Here is a 19,796-nt window from a genome sequence, read left to right on the forward strand (position 1 = left end):
CAGCACAAACGAAAATTTTTACTGCACAAACCAGCACAAACGTAGCCGAGTTGATTGACACCCATTTTGTCTGATTTGAAGAAGGTGGGGGGGTGGTTGACCTTGGATGACCTCTAGAAACATTTCTTTATATCTTTAAAATGATAGCAGCACAAATGAAAATTTTTGCTGCACAAACCAGCACAAACGTAGCCGAGTTGATTGACACCAATTTTGTCTGATTTCAGGAAGGTGGGGGGGCTGGTTGACCTTTTGACCTTTTCATTAATATCTTCAAAGCCAAAGCAGCACAAACGAAAATTTTTACTGCACAAACCAGCACAAACGTAGCCGAGTTGATTGGCACCCATTTTGTCTGGTTTGAAGAAGGTGGGTGGGGGGTTGACCTTGGATGACCTCTAGAAACATTTCTTTATATCTTTAAAATGATAGCAGCACAAACGAAAATTTTTACTGCACAAACCAGCACAAACGTAGCCGAGTTGATTGACACCCATTTTGTCTGATTTGAAGAAGGTGGGGGGGTGGTTGACCTTGGATGACCTCTAGAAACATTTCTTTATATCTTTAAAATGATAGCAGCACAAATGAAAATTTTTGCTGCACAAACCAGCACAAACGTAGCCGAGTTGATTGACACCAATTTTGTCTGATTTCAGGAAGGTGGGGGGGCTGGTTGACCTTTTGACCTTTTCATTAATATCTTCAAAGCCAAAGCAGCACAAACGAAAATTTTTGCTGCACAAACCAGCACAAACATAGTCGAGTTGATTGACACCCATTTTGTCTGATTTGAAGAAGGTGGGTTGGGGGTTGACCTTGGATGACCTCTAGAAACATTTCTTTATATCTTTAAAATGATAGCAGCACAAACGAAAATTTTTGCTGCACAAACCGGCACAAACGTAGCACAAACGTTTGACACCAATTTTGTCTGATTTGAAGAAGGTGGGGGGGCCAACTTCACTCAGGTGAGTCAGGAGGGTTGCTGGTGCCTATCTCCAGCTAGCGTACCGGGCGAGAGGCGGGGTTCACCCTGGACAGGTTGCCAGTCTGTCGCAGGGCAACACAGAGACACACAGGACAAACAACCATGCACACACACACTCTCACCTCTTGTTTTAAGCCCTATCAGTAGAAATTACAAAGAAGCACATTTTTGTAATTGGGACACAATGCTTTCCAGGTTTATATGGGTTGGAAAAAAGCCGAGAATTAGATTTAAAACACTACAGCTCTCAAAAGAAAAAGGAGGCATGAACGTACCACATTTAAAGAACTACTTCTATTCTGCACAAATTAAACCTTTGATAAACCTTTGTAATAAAAATTATAACGCCTGGTGGAAAGACATTGAATTGTCTCTTACTCCAGACCCCCGCCCTACAGGCAATCTTGGGGAATAAAGATTTAGAACAGATTAAACTCAAAACTGAAAATCCTTAGATAAGATCCCAATTAAAAATCTGGACAGATGTTAAACAGGAATATAAACTACATGACACGCTAAGAATTATAAGATGGCGTGCTTATAATCATGATTCTAAACCAAATCAAGCAGATACCGGATTCCATAGCTGGATATCTACAGCCATAACACATTTTTCATTAATGGATAAAGGACTAATAAAAGACCTTCAAACACTTAAAACAAGTTATAACTTGGAAAGACAGGATTTTTATAGATATCTACAAGTACGCCACTATCTTAATCAGGAAATTATTAGGCATTCAGATGAGTAGGAACCAGTGCTTAAAAAAATATGAATGGCATATCAGGCAAAATCCAAAAAAGGTATTATATCACAGTTATACAAGGGACTTGTGAGTAAAAAAACACATTCAACTTTATATGTGAAAAAGAAAATGGAAATCACAGAAAAATGGAACAGTTACTGTGTGACAGTTTGGAGATGTACTAATTCATACATACTAATTCAATTTAACTGGAAATACTTGCTTAGATTTTTTTATGACACCAAAGCAGAAAATCTTTTGTACCATTGGGGAGCCTAAATGGTGGAGGCAATGTGGAAACACAGAACCCAACCACTGGCATATATTCTGGGATGGTACAATTATAAGACATTATTGGATAGAAATACACAGAAATGTAGAAAATATCTTGAATACCTTTTAAAATCGCTATTTTTATTCTAGGTGACACAGAATCCATACCTGACAAGGCAAAATATCTGTTTCAAATACTAATTACAGCCTGTAAAAAAACTGTCACCAGATGCTGGCTCCTCCACTATAGAAGAATGGATAGAGTGTGTTAAAGAAATCTATCAGATGGAAAGATTAACATTTTTAATTTGTTTTCAACTGAACAAGTTTACTATGTTGTGGTCCAAATGAGTGTACTATGCCAACAAAACACAAGATGGAAGAATACCAGATAGTTGAAAATTAAAAAAAGAGAGGGTTCATTCTTCAGAGTGTCTATTTGCTATACAATTTACTTATTGTTATATACATAAAAGTAAACTTTTTCCAAAATAATATCCCCTTGTTCCATCTTTTTGTTTTGTTTTTGTAAATGGAAATGTAAAGAGAAGGAATTTAGTATCTGTTAACAGACTGAAATTTTGCTCTTGTAATATTCTCAATACCTGAAAAAAATAAATAAAAAAGTAAATTTCTTTTTTTTTTTAGGCCTGGCACAGGTATTTCGGGTATAGTAAAACATGGCAGATCACCAGGCTTATAATACACTGGGGGAAATAATGATTATCATTAATTAAATATTGTTTCATTTTAGTTTAGTTCATTTTGTAGTTTTTTTATACTTTGATTATTTTTATGTACAGAATTTTAAAAAAGTCAAAGAATTGTTATTATGTATACATCAAATGGGTAATGAATACTCAATGGAATATATAATTTTCAAAAAATGTATTCAATCATTGTTAAAAAACCAAGTGACTAATGTTTTCTCCAACCTTTTCCTGTTGCCATTTTGCAACAAAAAAAAGTACAAGTGCCACCAGGAGTATGGAGTGCTGTAATTTGACAACAATAAATATAAACTGCTTGTGTGTGGGGGAAAAGACTCAATTTCACATCAGTTCGAAAGGGTAATAAATGGATTTGTATCATTCTTATAAGTTATCTGGAGTGGGAAGCCTTTGTTCAAGAGATTCTGAAGCTCGTGTCTGTGGTAGAAGTCAATCCAGAGTGTCCTGGATGTCAGCTGAAGTTATTTTTTTGTATCTTGTTTTTTTGTCGCTTGTGGCTGAAAATTTTGCTGGTCTCTTTGGCTGTGGCCTGGTTTAAATATAAACCCTCATTTGCTACTTTTTAGACTTTAAGAACTGCTAATGTTTTACATTTGTTACCTGCCATGATGTTTAGCTACCTTCTGCAGATTCCTTGATAATTATTTTGTTCTCTATATGGCCTAGAATCCAACAGTCTGGGCTGAACTGGACAGAACATCCAGAAACATTTTGATCAGGGTCATTTGGCTTGATTCTGTGGTCAAAATTTAAAAAAATAGTTTGATAATACGTGCGTTATTCACTGGTCATCAGACTGCTCAACAATCCCACCACTTAAACTGTCCGAGACTGCTTGAAAATGCTAAGGTATATATATTTAGCAATATATTATTATTTGTATATTATTATGTCTTAAGTCTATCTGGTCCAAAAATGGCTCAAAAATATAAATTCTGCCTGAAAGAGTAAAATTATGAGCAAAACTGTACTACTGAATAGCTGGTGGGGGTTCCATGTGTTTCTTCTCTCCTATTAACACTATTAATGATAACCAGAACTCTATTAGCTTCTCCACACATTTCTCGCTTTCATTAAGGGATGAATCCCTTAATGAAAGCCTCAATACCTTTCTTGTTAAGCCCGACGGACCCACCGGTGGGTCCAGCTGTCATGTGACCTCCACTCGCTCTGTAAACAAAGACTCCACGTGCCTTTAAAAAAAATTTTTTTTTATTATCCGCTAAAAAAAGCTTTAATCTTTCAAAAACTATTCTGCATAAAGGTTTTGCCCAAAATGTTAAGATTTTACAGCTATTTAAAAACAGCTGATGAGATTTAAAGGTCCTCGGGCGATGACGCAACTGCCCGGAAAACCCCCGATCAGCTGATCATCACGGCCATTTTATGGCTTCACGAGATAGTGGAAAGACTCTCAGAGTATGGCACAAGATGTCGGCTATGCAAAATCATGACGTATTTTCCGGAACCCGATCTAAATGTATGCGTAATTCATGCGCTCTCCGTGCGTTAGCAGGCGTGGTATACGGGAGTCTGAGCACGTGGAGTTATCTCGGTTCCGTGAGTTCAGTTTTGATTTATTTATGATAAATCGATCATAGCAGCAGAAACTGGACGATTTAGAGGCTTTTGAAGGCTTTTGAACAACAACGGTTTTTCGATTTGCTACGAGTGGAGCTAGCTCTTCTGATAGCTGGTGGGATTCGGACGAAGAGGAAGAGGAAGAGCCGGACACAGCTGACAGACTTGATCTCGGTGATGTGTAAGTTTCCCCCCGCAATTTCACACAAAATATTTGATGTTTTGGTTCTATTTATTTATTAATTTCAGTGATTATATGCTTGTAATAACGGCAGGAAGTAAAACCATGTGGTTATTTGTTTATTTATGTTTTACTAAAATATGTTTTATTTTACTAGTAAGGATTTCATGTTTACTTTGGTTCATTACTTTGTAATAAACCTCTAATTCTTCAAATACTTTATTTTTATTTATAGTCAAGTGGAAGCCGAACCATCAAGCTCAGGTGGAGCTGAACCTCCCCCCACCTCCCTCACCTCTCATGATTCTTCACCTTCTTTGAGGTAAGATGTCCATTTTTTTGGTGGTGATGGTGGTGGTGGATTTTCAAAATTGTTTATTTGCTCTTTTAAATTATTCAAAAAGTATTTTTGACTGTTTTATCTTGTTTCAATAAAAGTTTTCTATTTGGAGTCAAAGAAAGAGCTTTCACATCATCATTATTATACATATTACACTGTGCACAATGGTACATTTTGCATATAAATGGGGTAAATGTCATGACCAATGGTTATATTATATGTAGAAAGTGTCATTAGATGGTAATAAGCTATTTAATTTTAACAAACCCCCAGTATTGATGTAAAAAACACATTTGGCACAGTTTGGTGACATTTTGGATAAATGTGCCAAAATGGCCTCTCCGCCTAAGAAATTTCTCACTAATACCATTCTAAAATAAATATGATTCATCTGATTGAGTCCAAATTTGGTATACTTTTACACAACATTTAGATTTAAAAGTCTGTACTACTTTTTTGTGTTACAAATACTATTTTGGTAGTGTTTTCAATGTTTATTTCAAAGAAAATTTTGGCGAGGTTAAAAAAAATGCAAAATATTTTGTATTTTGTCCCTAATATTTCAGACAGGGTCAAAGCTACAATGGTGCTGACACCAGAAAACCATTCTATGACATCTTACCTTTACAGAGGTACCAAAAGTTTCTTATTAAATCTAATAGCTGTGAGGCTATAAGTGATTTACTTTTGTGTGTTTTTGTCAGGCGGAAATTTATTTATACCCCTTAGGGTGTAAGAGGTTAAGGGTATGAAAGCCTATTTCAAAGAAAATAGGCTCATGCAGAACAAGTCCGGCCCTGCACCCGACCTCTCACCTACCCTGTATAGTTTAGGGGAAACACCATAAGGCAAAAGGCACCTGAGTTCATCACTATACTTAACTAAAGTAATATTTCTTAGTAACCAACAGACCTCATGCGGCAGATAAAGGAGCGCCTGGAGCCCATACACATCCTCATGGAAGACTGCTGCCCTTCCTTCTTTACGGTCCCCGTCTTCAGGTCCAGAATTCGTCCTATGGAACCACGAACGGAAGTGGGAAATAAAATGTGAAGGCAACAATGTTTGTCGTCTACTTGGGAGCAGCTACGTATGCTGCATTTTGAGGAAATTGTAACAGGCGATTTTACAGAAGATTGAACACGTTGGAATGGCACACAACTTTTTATGAACTGTGTGATACTGTGAGAGCTTTGGTGGAGCCGGCTGCACATTGTCCGAGAAAACAAACAAACTGAAAACCACAAAGAAAGACTGCTTCCTGTCTTTGTGATTTTTGCCAATAGTAACATCCAAGTACATCTCACTGCATCAAACAGAAATGGGTGAGGAAGGACCATGCGACAGACTCATACCATATTTGGAAATGGGACAATTGCCTCTCGTTTTTAATTTATTTTAAAATCTGTGATACTTTCACCTTTAGGAAGGAGATCCACTGCCGGCATGTATTAAAACTTCTCTCTTTTATTTACTACAGCACCGCTCACAGTTCTTAAATTCTGTAACTTCATATGTACTTCTAAACCTGCTCATTAGTAGAATCCTTTGGGGTCTGATACTGCATCTAATGGTGTGAGGGTGATAACACAGCTAACATAAATACATCACTAAATCAGAATACCACAAACTTTATTATTAACTTCATAAAGGTTACATTTTTTAAAACACCAAACTATCTAATTTTCTTAAAAATGTAGAGCTAATTTAATTATCTAAACAAGACCTTAAAGCGGACCCAGTTTCCCTTGATGACCAACCTATTGAAAATGTGGCAATTTTTTTATACCATGGGTCATTTCTGGACAGTCAGCTCACTTTTGCTGAAAGATCTGACTATATTTTTAAGAAATGCTCACAGAGACTGTATGGCTACGTTCACACTTAAGTCTGAAGTGACCCAATTGTGTTTATTTTTTTTACCTTAATGTGACCTTTCCTGATCTTTTCATTTAACAGCTCATTTTAGGGCAGTGTCCACTCTCGTTTTCATCTCTTATAGCAGGAATGGCACACACAACCTCAGAAATTATATAGCTCAATTTTTTGCATGGGGTTGTAGATTTTTCAGACTCCCAGATTATGGGAACCAACATCAAAACCATAAAGTAAAACATAAAATATTTAACCCAAATGATAACCAGAGCAATTGTCAGCAGGAAAAAAAAATGCAACTACATTTACCTGTCATTGAGTTTTCTGAAGTGCTGAGTTGTTCTCTCAACTTGTCCACATCGTCTGGGTGAACCTGCTCATACAGGGTACTGCCAAGCCACTCTGACTGGGGATGGTTCAGCACTGGAGTCACAGAATCCGACACATAGATGACTCGGCCAGTCTCTGCCGCCACCACAAACAAGAAGCCATCCGCTGCTTCCAGAATCAGGTGCTTCAATTCCTACAGGATCAAAAAGGCCCAGAAAAGACTTTTGAGAAATGAAATCCATTGTTTGATCACCCTATGAAATGTGGCACATTTTTTTGCACTCTGTGCAAAAAAAAAAAAAAACTGTCATTGCCTATATATTAAGGGCAGTCAAAGTGGTGATATCAGAAGGTGAGAGAAAAATGTTGAAAAAGGTCAACAATGGCACGATGATGGCAGTAGGAGTTCTATTTCGTATTGGCTTTACCCTTTAAGGGTATCGCTAGTGGGTTTATCCCTCACTCGTAGCGCAGCACTGAGTCTGGTCTCTGCTTGTGGGGAGATGCTAGCTAAGCTGAGCGGGATGCTAGCTACGCTGAGCAGGAGTCAGATGATTCCACTGGCAGCAAGGAAGATAACAACAAGGATGACAGCAGGAGCAGCAGCGGCTCGGATGTTGCTTCCCAGCTGGGAAGCACCACGGTGGAAGAGAGGCGGCTGAGCAGATGCTCAGTCAACCCCGGGCTCCGTATGTCCGACTCAACCCCGCTCCTAGCTCCTCCTCGAGCTACCTAGCTTGATCGAGGAGGCGGCTAGCGCTAAGGGGCTTCCCGTTCCCCAACCACGTTCGAATGATCTGATGGGACGGTTTGTCCCTTGTTCTGTCAGATCAGTATACGTTGTCAGATAGTCATACACTTAGCTCAGACATGTATACGCTGTCATTACCATATGATTTTATTTAATCAGCAACATAGAATCATGGCGTAGATTATCATACACTTTGTTATTAACAGCTGTACGGTATCCTGACTTAGCGGTTAAGTAGGTTCATGAGTTTTACACGGGCGTGTGTTGTAGTTGACTGCAGCTGCAGCTAGATCTTGCTTTAAATACACTTTGAAACCACAACAACGCATGTATATCTACCTAGTTATCATATTATAAACAATTTAATGATTTATTTTCGTCATAACATGTTGCGTATACTGAACTGACAACTCCACTGACCGTCGGACTTCAAGGTGCGCATGTGCGGGCATGCGCACTGGACTAAGTATGTTATCCGTGGACTAAGTATGTTATCCTGACACTGTATGGCTATCTGATAGAACACCGCCCCGAGTCGCCGTCCGGACACCATCTGGCCTCAGTTATGTAATGACTTACATAACTGAGGCAGTTATGTAAGTCAGCTTCGCTGAGGGCGCCTGTTTGCATTTATGCGCCTATCACCAGGGAGGAGGGGTTTCAAGAGCTGAGTTTTCCCTCTGTTCCCACTCTGGATCCGGGCCTCACTGATGTGTTTGGGGCCAGGACGTCAGGATTAGTCCAGCGGCCTGTGCCCCCTTCTAAGCACTATCAGCTGATTACCAGGTTCTCTGACCGGGCCCACCAGTGCGCCTATCGGATAACGTCTGCCACCAATAATGCCGCTTTGTTGGCATACGGCATCTCCAAGAGGGTGGAGGAAGCTGCCTTACCAGAGGAGCTGAAGGGCTCTCTCTGCAAGGCGGCTGATGCCATACTCAATCTGTGCACCACCTCACCTCATTTGTTCCTCTCGGATAGCTGCCTGGGCTACTCTGACCCAGAGGACCATCTGGCTCCACCTCTCGCCATCTATGTCCGAGAAGCTCCAGAAGGACCTGCTGGATGTCACATCACCCCGATGCACAGTTTGGTGCCAATTCCCAGTCTCTCCTATCGGAGTCTAAAAACCCCCAGGAGGTTTCGTAGTCCGTCCTCTGCCTGGTACAGCCACAACCTGTCCCCCTCACCTCCGGCCGCTGGGGGGACCGACGTCAACACCAGAGACTGTGTTACGTCAATCCGCGTTTCCCCATCAGATACGGTTCCCCTTGCGTCTTCTTGCCGCTCCGCCCCGCCCACGTGGCAAAATACGGGCGTCCTCGTGATGAGCACCGAGAAAGCACGCGCGTAGGGAACTACGGACACCGTGAAAGCTCAAACAATATGTTTCGGCAAAGTTGTCACTTTCTTCACGTTTTTGCGGGAAACCAATAGTAATAATACTAATAACAATAATAAAAAAAAAAAGTAATTATAAATACATATATGTCACATATATTATTATTATTTTAAATGTATATACGTTTAATTATATATATATATATATATATATATATATATATATATATATATATATATATATATATATATATAACAGGGCAATGCATTTTAATGCTCAATATTACCCATCAGATACCGTTCCCCCACTGTTAAAAAAGGGGAACGGTATCTGATGGCCATATTTCGCCCATCAGATACCGTTCCCCCACTGTAAAACAAGGGGAACGGTATCTGATGGGTGATTTTAACATGGGGGAAACGGTATCTGATGGGTGAAATATGGCCATCAGATATCGCTCACCCACTGTAAAACAAGGGGAACGGTATCTGATGGGTGAAATATGGCCATCAGATACCGTTCCCCCAATTTAAAACAAGGGGAACGGTATCTGATGGGTAATTTTAACATAGGGGGAACGGTTTCTGATTAGCGAAATATGGCCATCAGATATTGTTCCCCCACTGTAAAACAAGGAGAACGGTTTCTGATGGGTGAAATATGGCCAGCAGATACCGTTCCCCACTGTAAAACAAGGGGAACGGTTTCTGATGAGTGAAATATGGCCATCAGATACCGTTCCCCCAATTTAAAACAAGGGGAACGGTATCTGATGGGTGATTTTAACATAGGGGGAACGGTTTCTGATGGATTATATATGGCCATCAGATATCGTTCCCCCACTGTAAAACAAGGGGAACGGTATCTGATGGGTGAAATATGGCCATCAGATATCGTTCCCCCACTGTAAAACAAGGGTAATATCGAGCATTAAAATACATTGCCCTGTTTTTATTTAATACACACATATATATATATATATATATATATATATATATATATATATATATATATATATATAAAAATTCCCTTCTCACCCTCCGCGGGTGGTCTGTTTCATCCTCTGAGCTCGGGTCCTCTACCAGAGGCCTGGGAGCTTGAGGGTTCTGCGCAGTATCTTGGCTGTGCCTAGAACTGCACATTTCTGGACTGAGATGTCTGATGTTGTTCCTGGGATCTGTTGTAGCCACTGCTCCAGTTTGGGGGTGACTGCCCCGAGGGCCCCGATGACCACAGGCACCACTGTGGTCTCTTTCTCTCTCTCTCTCTCTATATATATATATATATATATAACTAAAATTATAATATATATATATGTGTCTTATGTATTTATCATCATTATTATTATTATTATTGTTGTTGTTGTTATTATTATTATTAGTTTCCTGCGAAAGCGTGAAGAAAGTGACAACTTTGCCGAAACATATTGTTTGAGCTTTCACGGTGTCCGTAGTTCCCTACGCGTGCTTTCTCAGTGCTCAGCACGAGCGCGCTCATATTGTGCCACGTGGGAGGGGTGGGGCGGGGCGGCAAGAAGACGCAGGGTTCGCCCTCGGCCTGACATGAACGCTGTCGCGTCATGCTGCATGGAGGCTATCAACCAGCCCTTTCTGGTCGAATCCCCATTGGTTCCCACCCTCGGAGAATGTCCAAAGCAGGGGACGGCAGTAGGGGCTGATTAACTAATCCATCAAGAAGGACCTCGCTGCAGCAAACAGAAAGGGGCAGGGACGGACCACTGTCCGTCTCTTACCTTATTTGGAAATGGGACCATTGCACTCCGGAAGTGAAGGGGGCGCTCTTTCCTATATTATCAGCGTTCCCCCTTTTTAATTTTCTTTTGAAATCTGTGATATAGCTTCATCTGTAGGAAGGAGTTTCACTCTCAGCATGTATTTCAACTTCTCTTTTTTATTTACTTCAGCTCGACTCACAGCTTTTAATAAATTCCGTAGCTTTCTGTGTACTTCTAAATTTGCATCTTAGTCGCATCTTCTCGGGCCTGCTACTGCCTCTAGTGGCGAGGGGGTGGTAGCACAACTAATATAATTTCGTCACTAAACTAGAATATCACAAAATCTTTATTATTTATTATTAATTTCGCCAATACTGGAAAAGTGAAAGATAAATTATCTTCTAAAATACCATATTTTTCTTCAGGATGTAGATCTAATAAGGTGACATAAACAATACCTTTATACATTATAAATAATATCAATATATCCAGAGGTGAAAGTAGTTTTAAATTCTTGGGGTACTATGACAAAAAATTTCTGATTAATTTTTTTGCAGAGCGATAAAAGCTGGTTAGCTCTTGAATTGCTACAAAATAAAGCTGTATTTCCCTCAGCCCACTGGCTGCAATGTTGACACCTTGAGATGCCATGAGACCTAAATCCTGAAAATCATGGCATGGAGTGCATCCCAGTTTTCCATGTCTGGCATATAACCATTCATTTTGTCTTAGTAGCCAAGCGTCATGACCTGTTTGTTCTGAAGATCCTGCAGCTTCCACTTCTCTCCATATGGTGCCTCCTCACCCCGACTCTCATACTGATAGAGCTCACTGAGCTCTGTTAGGTTAAAAGCACATCTTCTGAAGTTGGGATATTTTTCCTCCAACAGGTTCCAGAGGAATCACCTCAAACCAGATGTTGGACTGGATTGCATTTCACTGTCATTTGTTAACTTCTCATTTTCAACAGTGGAGCTATAAAGGTTGAAAAAGGTTATCATTTTGGATAAAGTCTCATCAACATCAATATTTTACGGAGCCCTCCAGGGGACATGAGGAATTTTTTTTCTTTTGCGTTTGCTCGTAATAATCTACTGATCAGTTCATGCGGCATAATTGATACTGTAAGCCTTTCTTACGGGCCGCCGTACTTTCTGCTTTAATACAATGTTATGTAAGGTTTTTCCATGAATGTTAATATCTCGTTGTGAAATATCTGACGTTTTATATCTTTTTCTTTAGTATAGAAAGGCAGAACAAACCTATGATATAAACAGAAACTTTCCGTAAGTAGGAAAGAAATAAAAATACATCTAAACTATTTGGACTATTTCTGAGTTATTATCGTGGGGTAATCAGTCATCTTACAGTTTTGATTGTGTCTCTGTTGTGTTCGTCTGAATGGTTTAAAGGGCTGCTTTTAGTGCCGTTACATCTGAGCCTGAACAGACATAAACATGCAGTAAATAAGTCGATTTTCAATCAGTTTTTTGCACCAAAGCGTTAATAATAATAAACACGCTTTATTATTATAAAACACAGCAAACTAATGGTGGTAGAGGGCCGCACTGGGTTAACTCGGGGAATCTCATCTGTCCGTGTATCAATCAACTCCAAACCTCTTCTTTGTTCTGTCACAATTATCGATTTCTTTAATTTTGATTATCATGCTCCAAACTTTGCGAGGACTGACCACCCCGCTCACCCCCTTCCTCATACACACGGAGCCAGCAGCCAGTAACCTTCCCATTCATACTTCATGACAGTCACGCCCACATCGACAGCACCACCAGGTGAAGCAGCGGCTTTGACACCACCAGGTGTCAAAGCCGCTGCTTCTGTCATATCAATAATTATTTAATTCATATGGCTCTTATAGAGCCTCAGTGAAAACGTGTTTATTATTATTAACTCATTGGTGCAAAAAAACTGATTGAAAATCGATTTATTTACAGCATGTTTATGTCTGTTAAGGCCAAGATGGAACGGCACTGAAAGCAGCCATTTAAACCAGACACAAACACAACAGAGACACAATCAGATGACTTATTACCCCGCGATAATAACTCAATAGTCCATGGAAAAACCTTACATAAGCTTGCATTAAAGCAGAAATTACGGCGGCCACTGTAAGAAAGTCATACAGTAGCCTATTCAATTATGCCGCATGAACTGATCAATAGATTATTGCAAGGGGACGCAAAACCTTTTGCGAGGGAACGCAAAAGAAAAAAAAATCCCCATGTCCCCTGGAGGGCTCCGTACAAAGGAGATGCCAGAGAGCAATAAAACTTTTTTATTATTATTAGACAATTTAATTTCACATAATTATCGCGGTAGAAGCCATTTGTTTGTTAAATACTTAATGAAACATATTTACCGTGTTTGATGTTGTGACGTTTACTCACAAAGACGAGGTAATTAGTCCAAGTTAGTCGTTTATTGAACGTTCAGAAACTACAGCCGCTGTGATGAGCCACAGCAAAGGTAAATTAACCCGAACAGGTGATCAACTCAAAGCCACTCGCACCTTTTTACTCTCCGTCTCTCTTTGTCATTTAAGCACACCCGTTGCCGCGGCAACCACCTGCGCTCCTGGAGCCCAGCACAGATTACGTTAAAAACAATAAATCCATTACAATGTCAGGTTTTCAGGCTTGATATTTATTTTTGCGATCATTATTAATAAGCCTCCCTGAACACAGCGGTTGATTAGTTAATTTTAAACTCCTGCTCTGCTCGTTATTTTGGTAATGGAACCAAAACGCACAGAATTGCGCAACACCTTGTTGACATTATAATGATTATTGTTGTTGTTGTTGGCTCATTAATTTGAACACGTTTTGTTGATTTTGTTGTTGTTCTTTAATAAAGCTATGAACGTTTTAAGCCAGTGTTTCTCAACCTTTTTTGCCCAGCGCCCCCTAGCCCTTATTCAGGTCCCTCACTGCCCCCCACCAAAGAATTTGCAGGCTACTTTGCACTGAAACATTATTTTATCATTAATATTACTATCACTATTGTAGATGTTTTGATTTTTATGCTTGTTTCTGTATTTATCATCAAAAAATATTTCACAGAGAACAAAACAATCATGGGAATAGAAATTGTTTTCACAGGTGTCTACGAAAAATGCAACAAACATTTAAATTAAAATTTGTAGGCCTAACAGCAGCCAGTCAGAGTGGAACAAATATTCTTATTCTTTGCCATTTTCTAGTTGTTAAATATTACACAAATGAGCAGATAAAAGATGTCAGTTTAAACTTTGAACGATTTGCAAACGACTGAGCTTCTGCAACATTAAAACATGGATAGAACTGTAACTACATTAATCATAACTCTTCTCTTCAGTGTTTCTGTCGGTTTCTGGTGGTGCAGCTCTGTGCTGCCTTCAGGAGAATTGGACATCAGAGTATCATCCATAAAATTTCACCCACATGGCATTTATTGTACAAACCAGAGCTTTCAGTGGAAAAACAAAAGTTCCAGGTCCTTTTAATGCCATACAAATATGAGACAAAAACATGGATTATATCTTTATATAGACTTGTCTATTGATTTATAGATTAATAGTTTTACTGGACAGAAATTACAAATAACAAATCTTGTTCTTAATCAAATCCTAATGAGTCAAATTGAAAGTGTCATGGAGTCATCAGCCTCATGACATTAACACTGACATGAAAAATAATATGGAAGAAATAAATGTATCAAATCTAATTAAAAACATAAAAATGATCAGTTCTTTACTGTTAGGGTCTGTAAGATATATTTATTCTCAGTATTAGATGTGGTCTCAACAAACCCATGGCACTTCAACAGTATTATTTTACGTTTTATCTGGAAATAGTGTCTGTTTATTCTTGCCATTCTGTCCTCTGTATTAATTATTGCTCAAAAGGTCTTGCCATACCAGTTTATTCCTCTGTATTTACTTTAGTTTCTTAGTTTATTCTTGCATTTTGTTCTTCATTCATTTCCATTTAGTTTTATTTGATTAGTATTATCCTCTCTTGGTTTATTGCTATATCCACTTTAGTTCCTTTCCTGTTGCTAGATTTATTTTATAGTTTATTGACACTCATCATCAGTAATCTCATCACCTGCTGAGCCTCCTAATCGTCATGTGTTTCACATCATGTGTTAATTTTTCGCTGTTCAGCGTCGGATTATCTGTTTTTATGCCATAATTCACATCTAGATCGTCGCTCCGTTTTATGTCCCGCTTCTCCTGTTTCAGAGTTTTGCGCAATGTGCGCGTCTTTTTTTTTTTACCCCCTAAGGTGCAGGACGGTCGGGAAGCTTATTGATGAGGAAAAGGCAGACTGAGGCCCCGTTTACACGACAACGATTTCGGGGGAAAACTGAAGAGTTTTGTTGCGTTTGTAGTGTGCATTTACACGAAACCACCGAATGTTTTCTCTAACAACGGCACAGATTGAAAACGGGTTCCAGAGTGCGATGTTTCTGATACGTAACGTTTTCCGTTGTCGTGTAAATCTAGAAAACGGATCTTTTCTTCCAGAGAATCCCCAGCTCATGCATAGTATGACGCAAAACATAGCTGCTTCCTACAATCCACAGAAGAAGAAACTACTCACAATGCTGGTGTTACTGTTTCCCCATCAGATACGGTTCCCTCAGCGTCTCTTCACCGCTCCGCACCGCCCAGGTGGCAAAATACAGGCTGCTCGTTCAGCGCTGTTATCTAGAGAACTACGGACCAGCCCGGGCACCAGACGAGTTTAACAGGGGGGGCATCGACTTATTTTGGGGGTCAAAATGAATTTACGTTGCTGAACATAGACAACAACATCAGTAGCCTACAGGCTACTTGTTAACAAGCTTAGCGTGCTGTATTGATATTAGCTAGCTAGTCATATTTTAGCTATCATCACCTGCATCCAACAGCTTTACTCAATTCAGTCGGTTAGTTCGGGGAAAAAACTGTGCAGTCATTTACGTTTTGCTGGTTTGCTGCCATGATTCTAACACACACCTGCGCAGCAGCAGCAGCAGCAGCAGGTCTCCTTCGCTGCCTCACAGGTGTAAACCCAGTGCAAGCGTCTCAGCTTTCATGTTGCGTTTGAAGGCGGCTCGGAAAAACAAGTTACGACTTGTTAGCAACTGTTTTAACTGCTGAAAAAGGTAACAGAGGACACCGATATGGGAAGTGCGGGAACTCCTATTTTATCAAATTGATATAGGAATAACAGACTGTTGGCCATTCCAAGGTAAAAACAATAAACAGCTTCCAGTCCGGGGCTCGCTACAGACACCGTGAAAGCTCAAAGTTATCCCACTTTTTCCAACTGCATGCGCCCTAATCAGACGCACACAATGCATGTTTTCTCAGCAAATCCACATGCCTTCAAGTACAACTGTTTTTTAAACACATGCGCACTTTCAAAGTTTCAAAGAACCTAGCACCAACTAGGCGCAGCCAGAGCATTACACGTTTTCGATGTGTACCGTTACTGTGTAAACACAGATCGTAATTAGAACGTTATTGTGTAAACGAGCCAACAAAAACGGAACAAAAGTGCCGTTTTTGTTGGATCGTTGTCGTGAAAACGCCCCCTGACATAAACCTTTTAAAACAACGGAAACAACTTCTGCATTCTGATTATTGACATTTAAAAGTGCTACGGTACCGTTGTTCAATCACCCCCATTTCATACCGGACCACTTACAGCACCGGTGTTAGCGCTATAAAATGAACGCTCTCTATCGTGGTATCACCCATGGAGGGATTTCTTTATTTCTTTATTTAAATGGGTTCATTTTTCAGAGGGATACACAGTGAGGGTATCGTGATTTTAGCTACCAGTAGCAGGAGAACGGAGCTGCACCAAGAAGCTAACAGAAGCTAACAAACACTGAATAGAAGAAGAACTGCCATCGATACAGTTGCAGCCAAGCATGGTTTAATGTTACACAATACAGTTTTACCAAGTTGCTCAAAGTCTAAACTGGCATTGTTGTGCATTTAAGGTGTAAAGTTTACCTTCGACCAAACGCCCCCCAAAGGCATCCCAGCGCCCCCCTTTTGTAAAAATGTCCGCCAGCGCCCCCTGCCGTCCTCTGAACGCCCCCTGGGGGGCGGTACCGCCCACTTTGAGAATCGCTATTTTAAGCCAATCAGAGGAGGACGTGCTGGTCTCAGCCTCCTCACGGCGTTCAGTTTGTCACCTGATGCCGAGATCGACTCAAAATCTCCCGCGATCGACGTGTTGCAGCCCCGCTCTAGCAAAGCACGAACAGTTCAGAAACCATATGAAATGAGAAAAGAGCTATTTATTAACTGATTAAGTCGTGCTTTAGATTGTTGTTGAAAAATTATTCAGTCATGACTGAATAGTGGGCGCACTCACAGCTGCACAGTGAACCCGTTGATTTTTTTTTACAACTGCAGCCGCTCTACTCTCTTGCAGGTACTGTGTACCCGCGCTAAATCTCTTAGGGGTACGCAGTATCCTACCATACCCCCCTACTTTCACCCCTGTATATATCTCCATCAATTATAGGAGGAACAAAAGAAATAAGACATGAAAAACAACATTATCAACAACAATAAAAATACCATATACAATGTATACATAAGAAATTTAATTGAGCAAAAGTCAATAACGAACAAATTAATTAGGTTCACAGACGAATAACCAGGGTTGTTAAACAAGCAATAATCCACATTTTTGTTTTGTTGGTAGAGTCCTATATATAGGAAAAATATGATTAAACTATTTAGTCTTCCAAGGTGGAAAATTTTCTTTGACTCTAAAACAATAAAATAAAACTCATTAATAACAATATCAACAATTTGTGCATCAAGTAAAACACGTAGCATGCTACAGGTAAATGTTATTATTTAATTTTGCTAAGAATAATTATTGCACTCTCAATGAATGACTTCTAATAGATGTTCTATAGTTACCAGAGGAACATAGTAATGCCTTCATGAGCTCAAACTGACGAAAAAAGAGAACGGATGCTCTAAACAGTTGAGACAGAGTTGTTTTTGGTTTCACCACTATTTACCTACTATTTTTCCTGCCATTCAAAGTATTCTTAAAAGATTGTCTGTTAGTCTGCAGCTCAAGTGACCAAACCAGCCGAGGAGATGAAAAGCTAAAGCACTCAAAAGTTAAAACTTGAGATGAGTTAAAACTTAAGTTAAATTTTTAAGTTTTAACATTCCAACTCATTGTTAAAATGTTAACATTACTTAACTAGAGGTAATGTTAGCTAATGCTACCTCTAACTTACTAGAGGTTTGCACGAGTTGCACCCCAAGATCGCTGGGTCTTCTTAAAAGATAGAGTGACGTTTCTTAAAAATGTAGCCAGTGTTTTCAGCAAAATTGAGCTGACTGTCCAGGAATGATCCAAGGTATTTAAAATTTGCCATAGTTTCAACAGGTTGGCCAACAAGTGAAACTGGAACCACTTTCAGGTATTGTTTGTCATTTAATTAGCTCTACTTCCTTAAGAAAATTAAAAGGTTTGGTGTTTTGTAAGGGACTTTATTTTTTGTGGTTCCAGTTATGCGAGAATTAATAATAAATAATAAAGACTTTGGTATTCTGATTTAGTAATGTATTTATATTAGTTGTGCTACCACCACCACGCCACTAGAGGCAGTAGCAGGCCCGAAAAGATGCGAAAAAGGAGCAGATTTAGAAGTACACAGAAAGCAACGAAAATTGTTAAAAACTGTGAGCTGCGCTGAAGTAAATAAAAGAGAGAAGTTCAAATACTTGCTGAGAGAGAAACTCCTTCCTAAAGATGAAGCTATATCACAGATTTCAAAAGAAAATGAAAACGGGAGACCGCAGATAATTTAGGAAATAGCGCCCCCTTCACTTCCGGAGTGCAATGGTCCCATTTCCAGATAGAGCTTCGGAGAGTGACGTCACTGCTGTAGACCGAGGGACATCAGCGCCATCTTTGGGATCCTTTTCAGAAAATAGAATCGGCTCTATTTTTAACGAAAAGAAGACAACTGTCCTGGGTGTCAGCGGCTGAGACGTCCTGATATTACGTTCTCCAACATCCACAGATACCTACAAGTTTGCTCCAAACATTTCCATTCTGGTGAGTGTCTAAATTTGCTTTGTTGGTGTTGCGTCATATTTTTTTTTGTTATGATTTTGTTTATGTAGCGAGTTTTGTCAGTGGACATCAGGGGTTATTACATTATTGTGAGTAAACTATTTTACTAGTGTTATCAAATTTACAGCTTTAATACTGATGTGTGTTCTGATATGTCCACTTGAAGGCAAACCGACTCATATTCAGCGCTGAATATGAGTCACTTCGAGGTAAACTCCACAACATCGGACCGACATGGGCGTCAATTAAAGAGGCGATACAGCAAGACCATGGTGGATCATTATTTACTTCAGAAGAGATAAATAATGAAAACACAGTAGCGGAGGCAATAGAAGAGCAGCAAGTTGGAGAGGATGAGGAAGAAATCCCACGAGAGAAGATCAGCAAGGCTGCAGACTGAACATGAACCATCCATCCATTTTCTTGCACCCTTTTTCCCTCAGTGGGGTCGGGAGGGGTGCTGGTGCCCATCTCCAGCCAACGTTTTGGGCGAGAGGCGGGGTACACCCTGGACAGGTCGCCAGTCTGGGACACACAGAGACACACAGGACACACAACCATGCACACACACACTCACACCTAGGGGCAATTTGGAGAGGCCAATTAACCTGACAGTCATGTTTTTGGACTGTGGGAGGAAACCGGAGTACCTGGAGAAAACCCACGCACGCACAGGGAGAACATGCAAACTCCATGCAGAAAGACCCCAGGCCGGGAATCGAACCCAGAACCTTCTTGCTGCAAGGCAACAGCTCTACCAACTGCGCCACTGTGCAGCCCCTGAACATGAACCATTTCTGTTGAAA

The 19,796-nt window shown here is 39.9% G+C and overlaps 1 protein-coding gene across 4 annotated transcripts in view; it reads right to left on the reverse strand.

Moving 5' to 3' along the window:
- Window positions 1-19,796, reverse strand: part of arnt2 (aryl-hydrocarbon receptor nuclear translocator 2) — a 161,662-nt gene that overhangs the window by 89,874 nt on the left and 51,992 nt on the right. For all 4 annotated transcript variants that reach the window (XM_008405010.3, XM_081604958.1, XM_081604957.1 and 1 more), the window contains exons 5-6: window positions 7,028-7,241; window positions 5,756-5,858 (exon numbers count right to left, since the gene is read on the reverse strand). In XM_008405010.3, coding sequence (XP_008403232.1) covers window positions 5,756-5,858; window positions 7,028-7,241 — 317 coding nt within the window. The remainder of the gene's footprint in view (window positions 1-5,755; window positions 5,859-7,027; window positions 7,242-19,796) is intronic.

The sequence above is a fragment of the Poecilia reticulata genome, chromosome 3, assembly GCF_904066995.2.
Source record: "Poecilia reticulata chromosome 3, P_reticulata-male-v2, whole genome shotgun sequence".
Classification (NCBI taxonomy): Eukaryota; Metazoa; Chordata; class Actinopteri; order Cyprinodontiformes; family Poeciliidae; genus Poecilia; species Poecilia reticulata.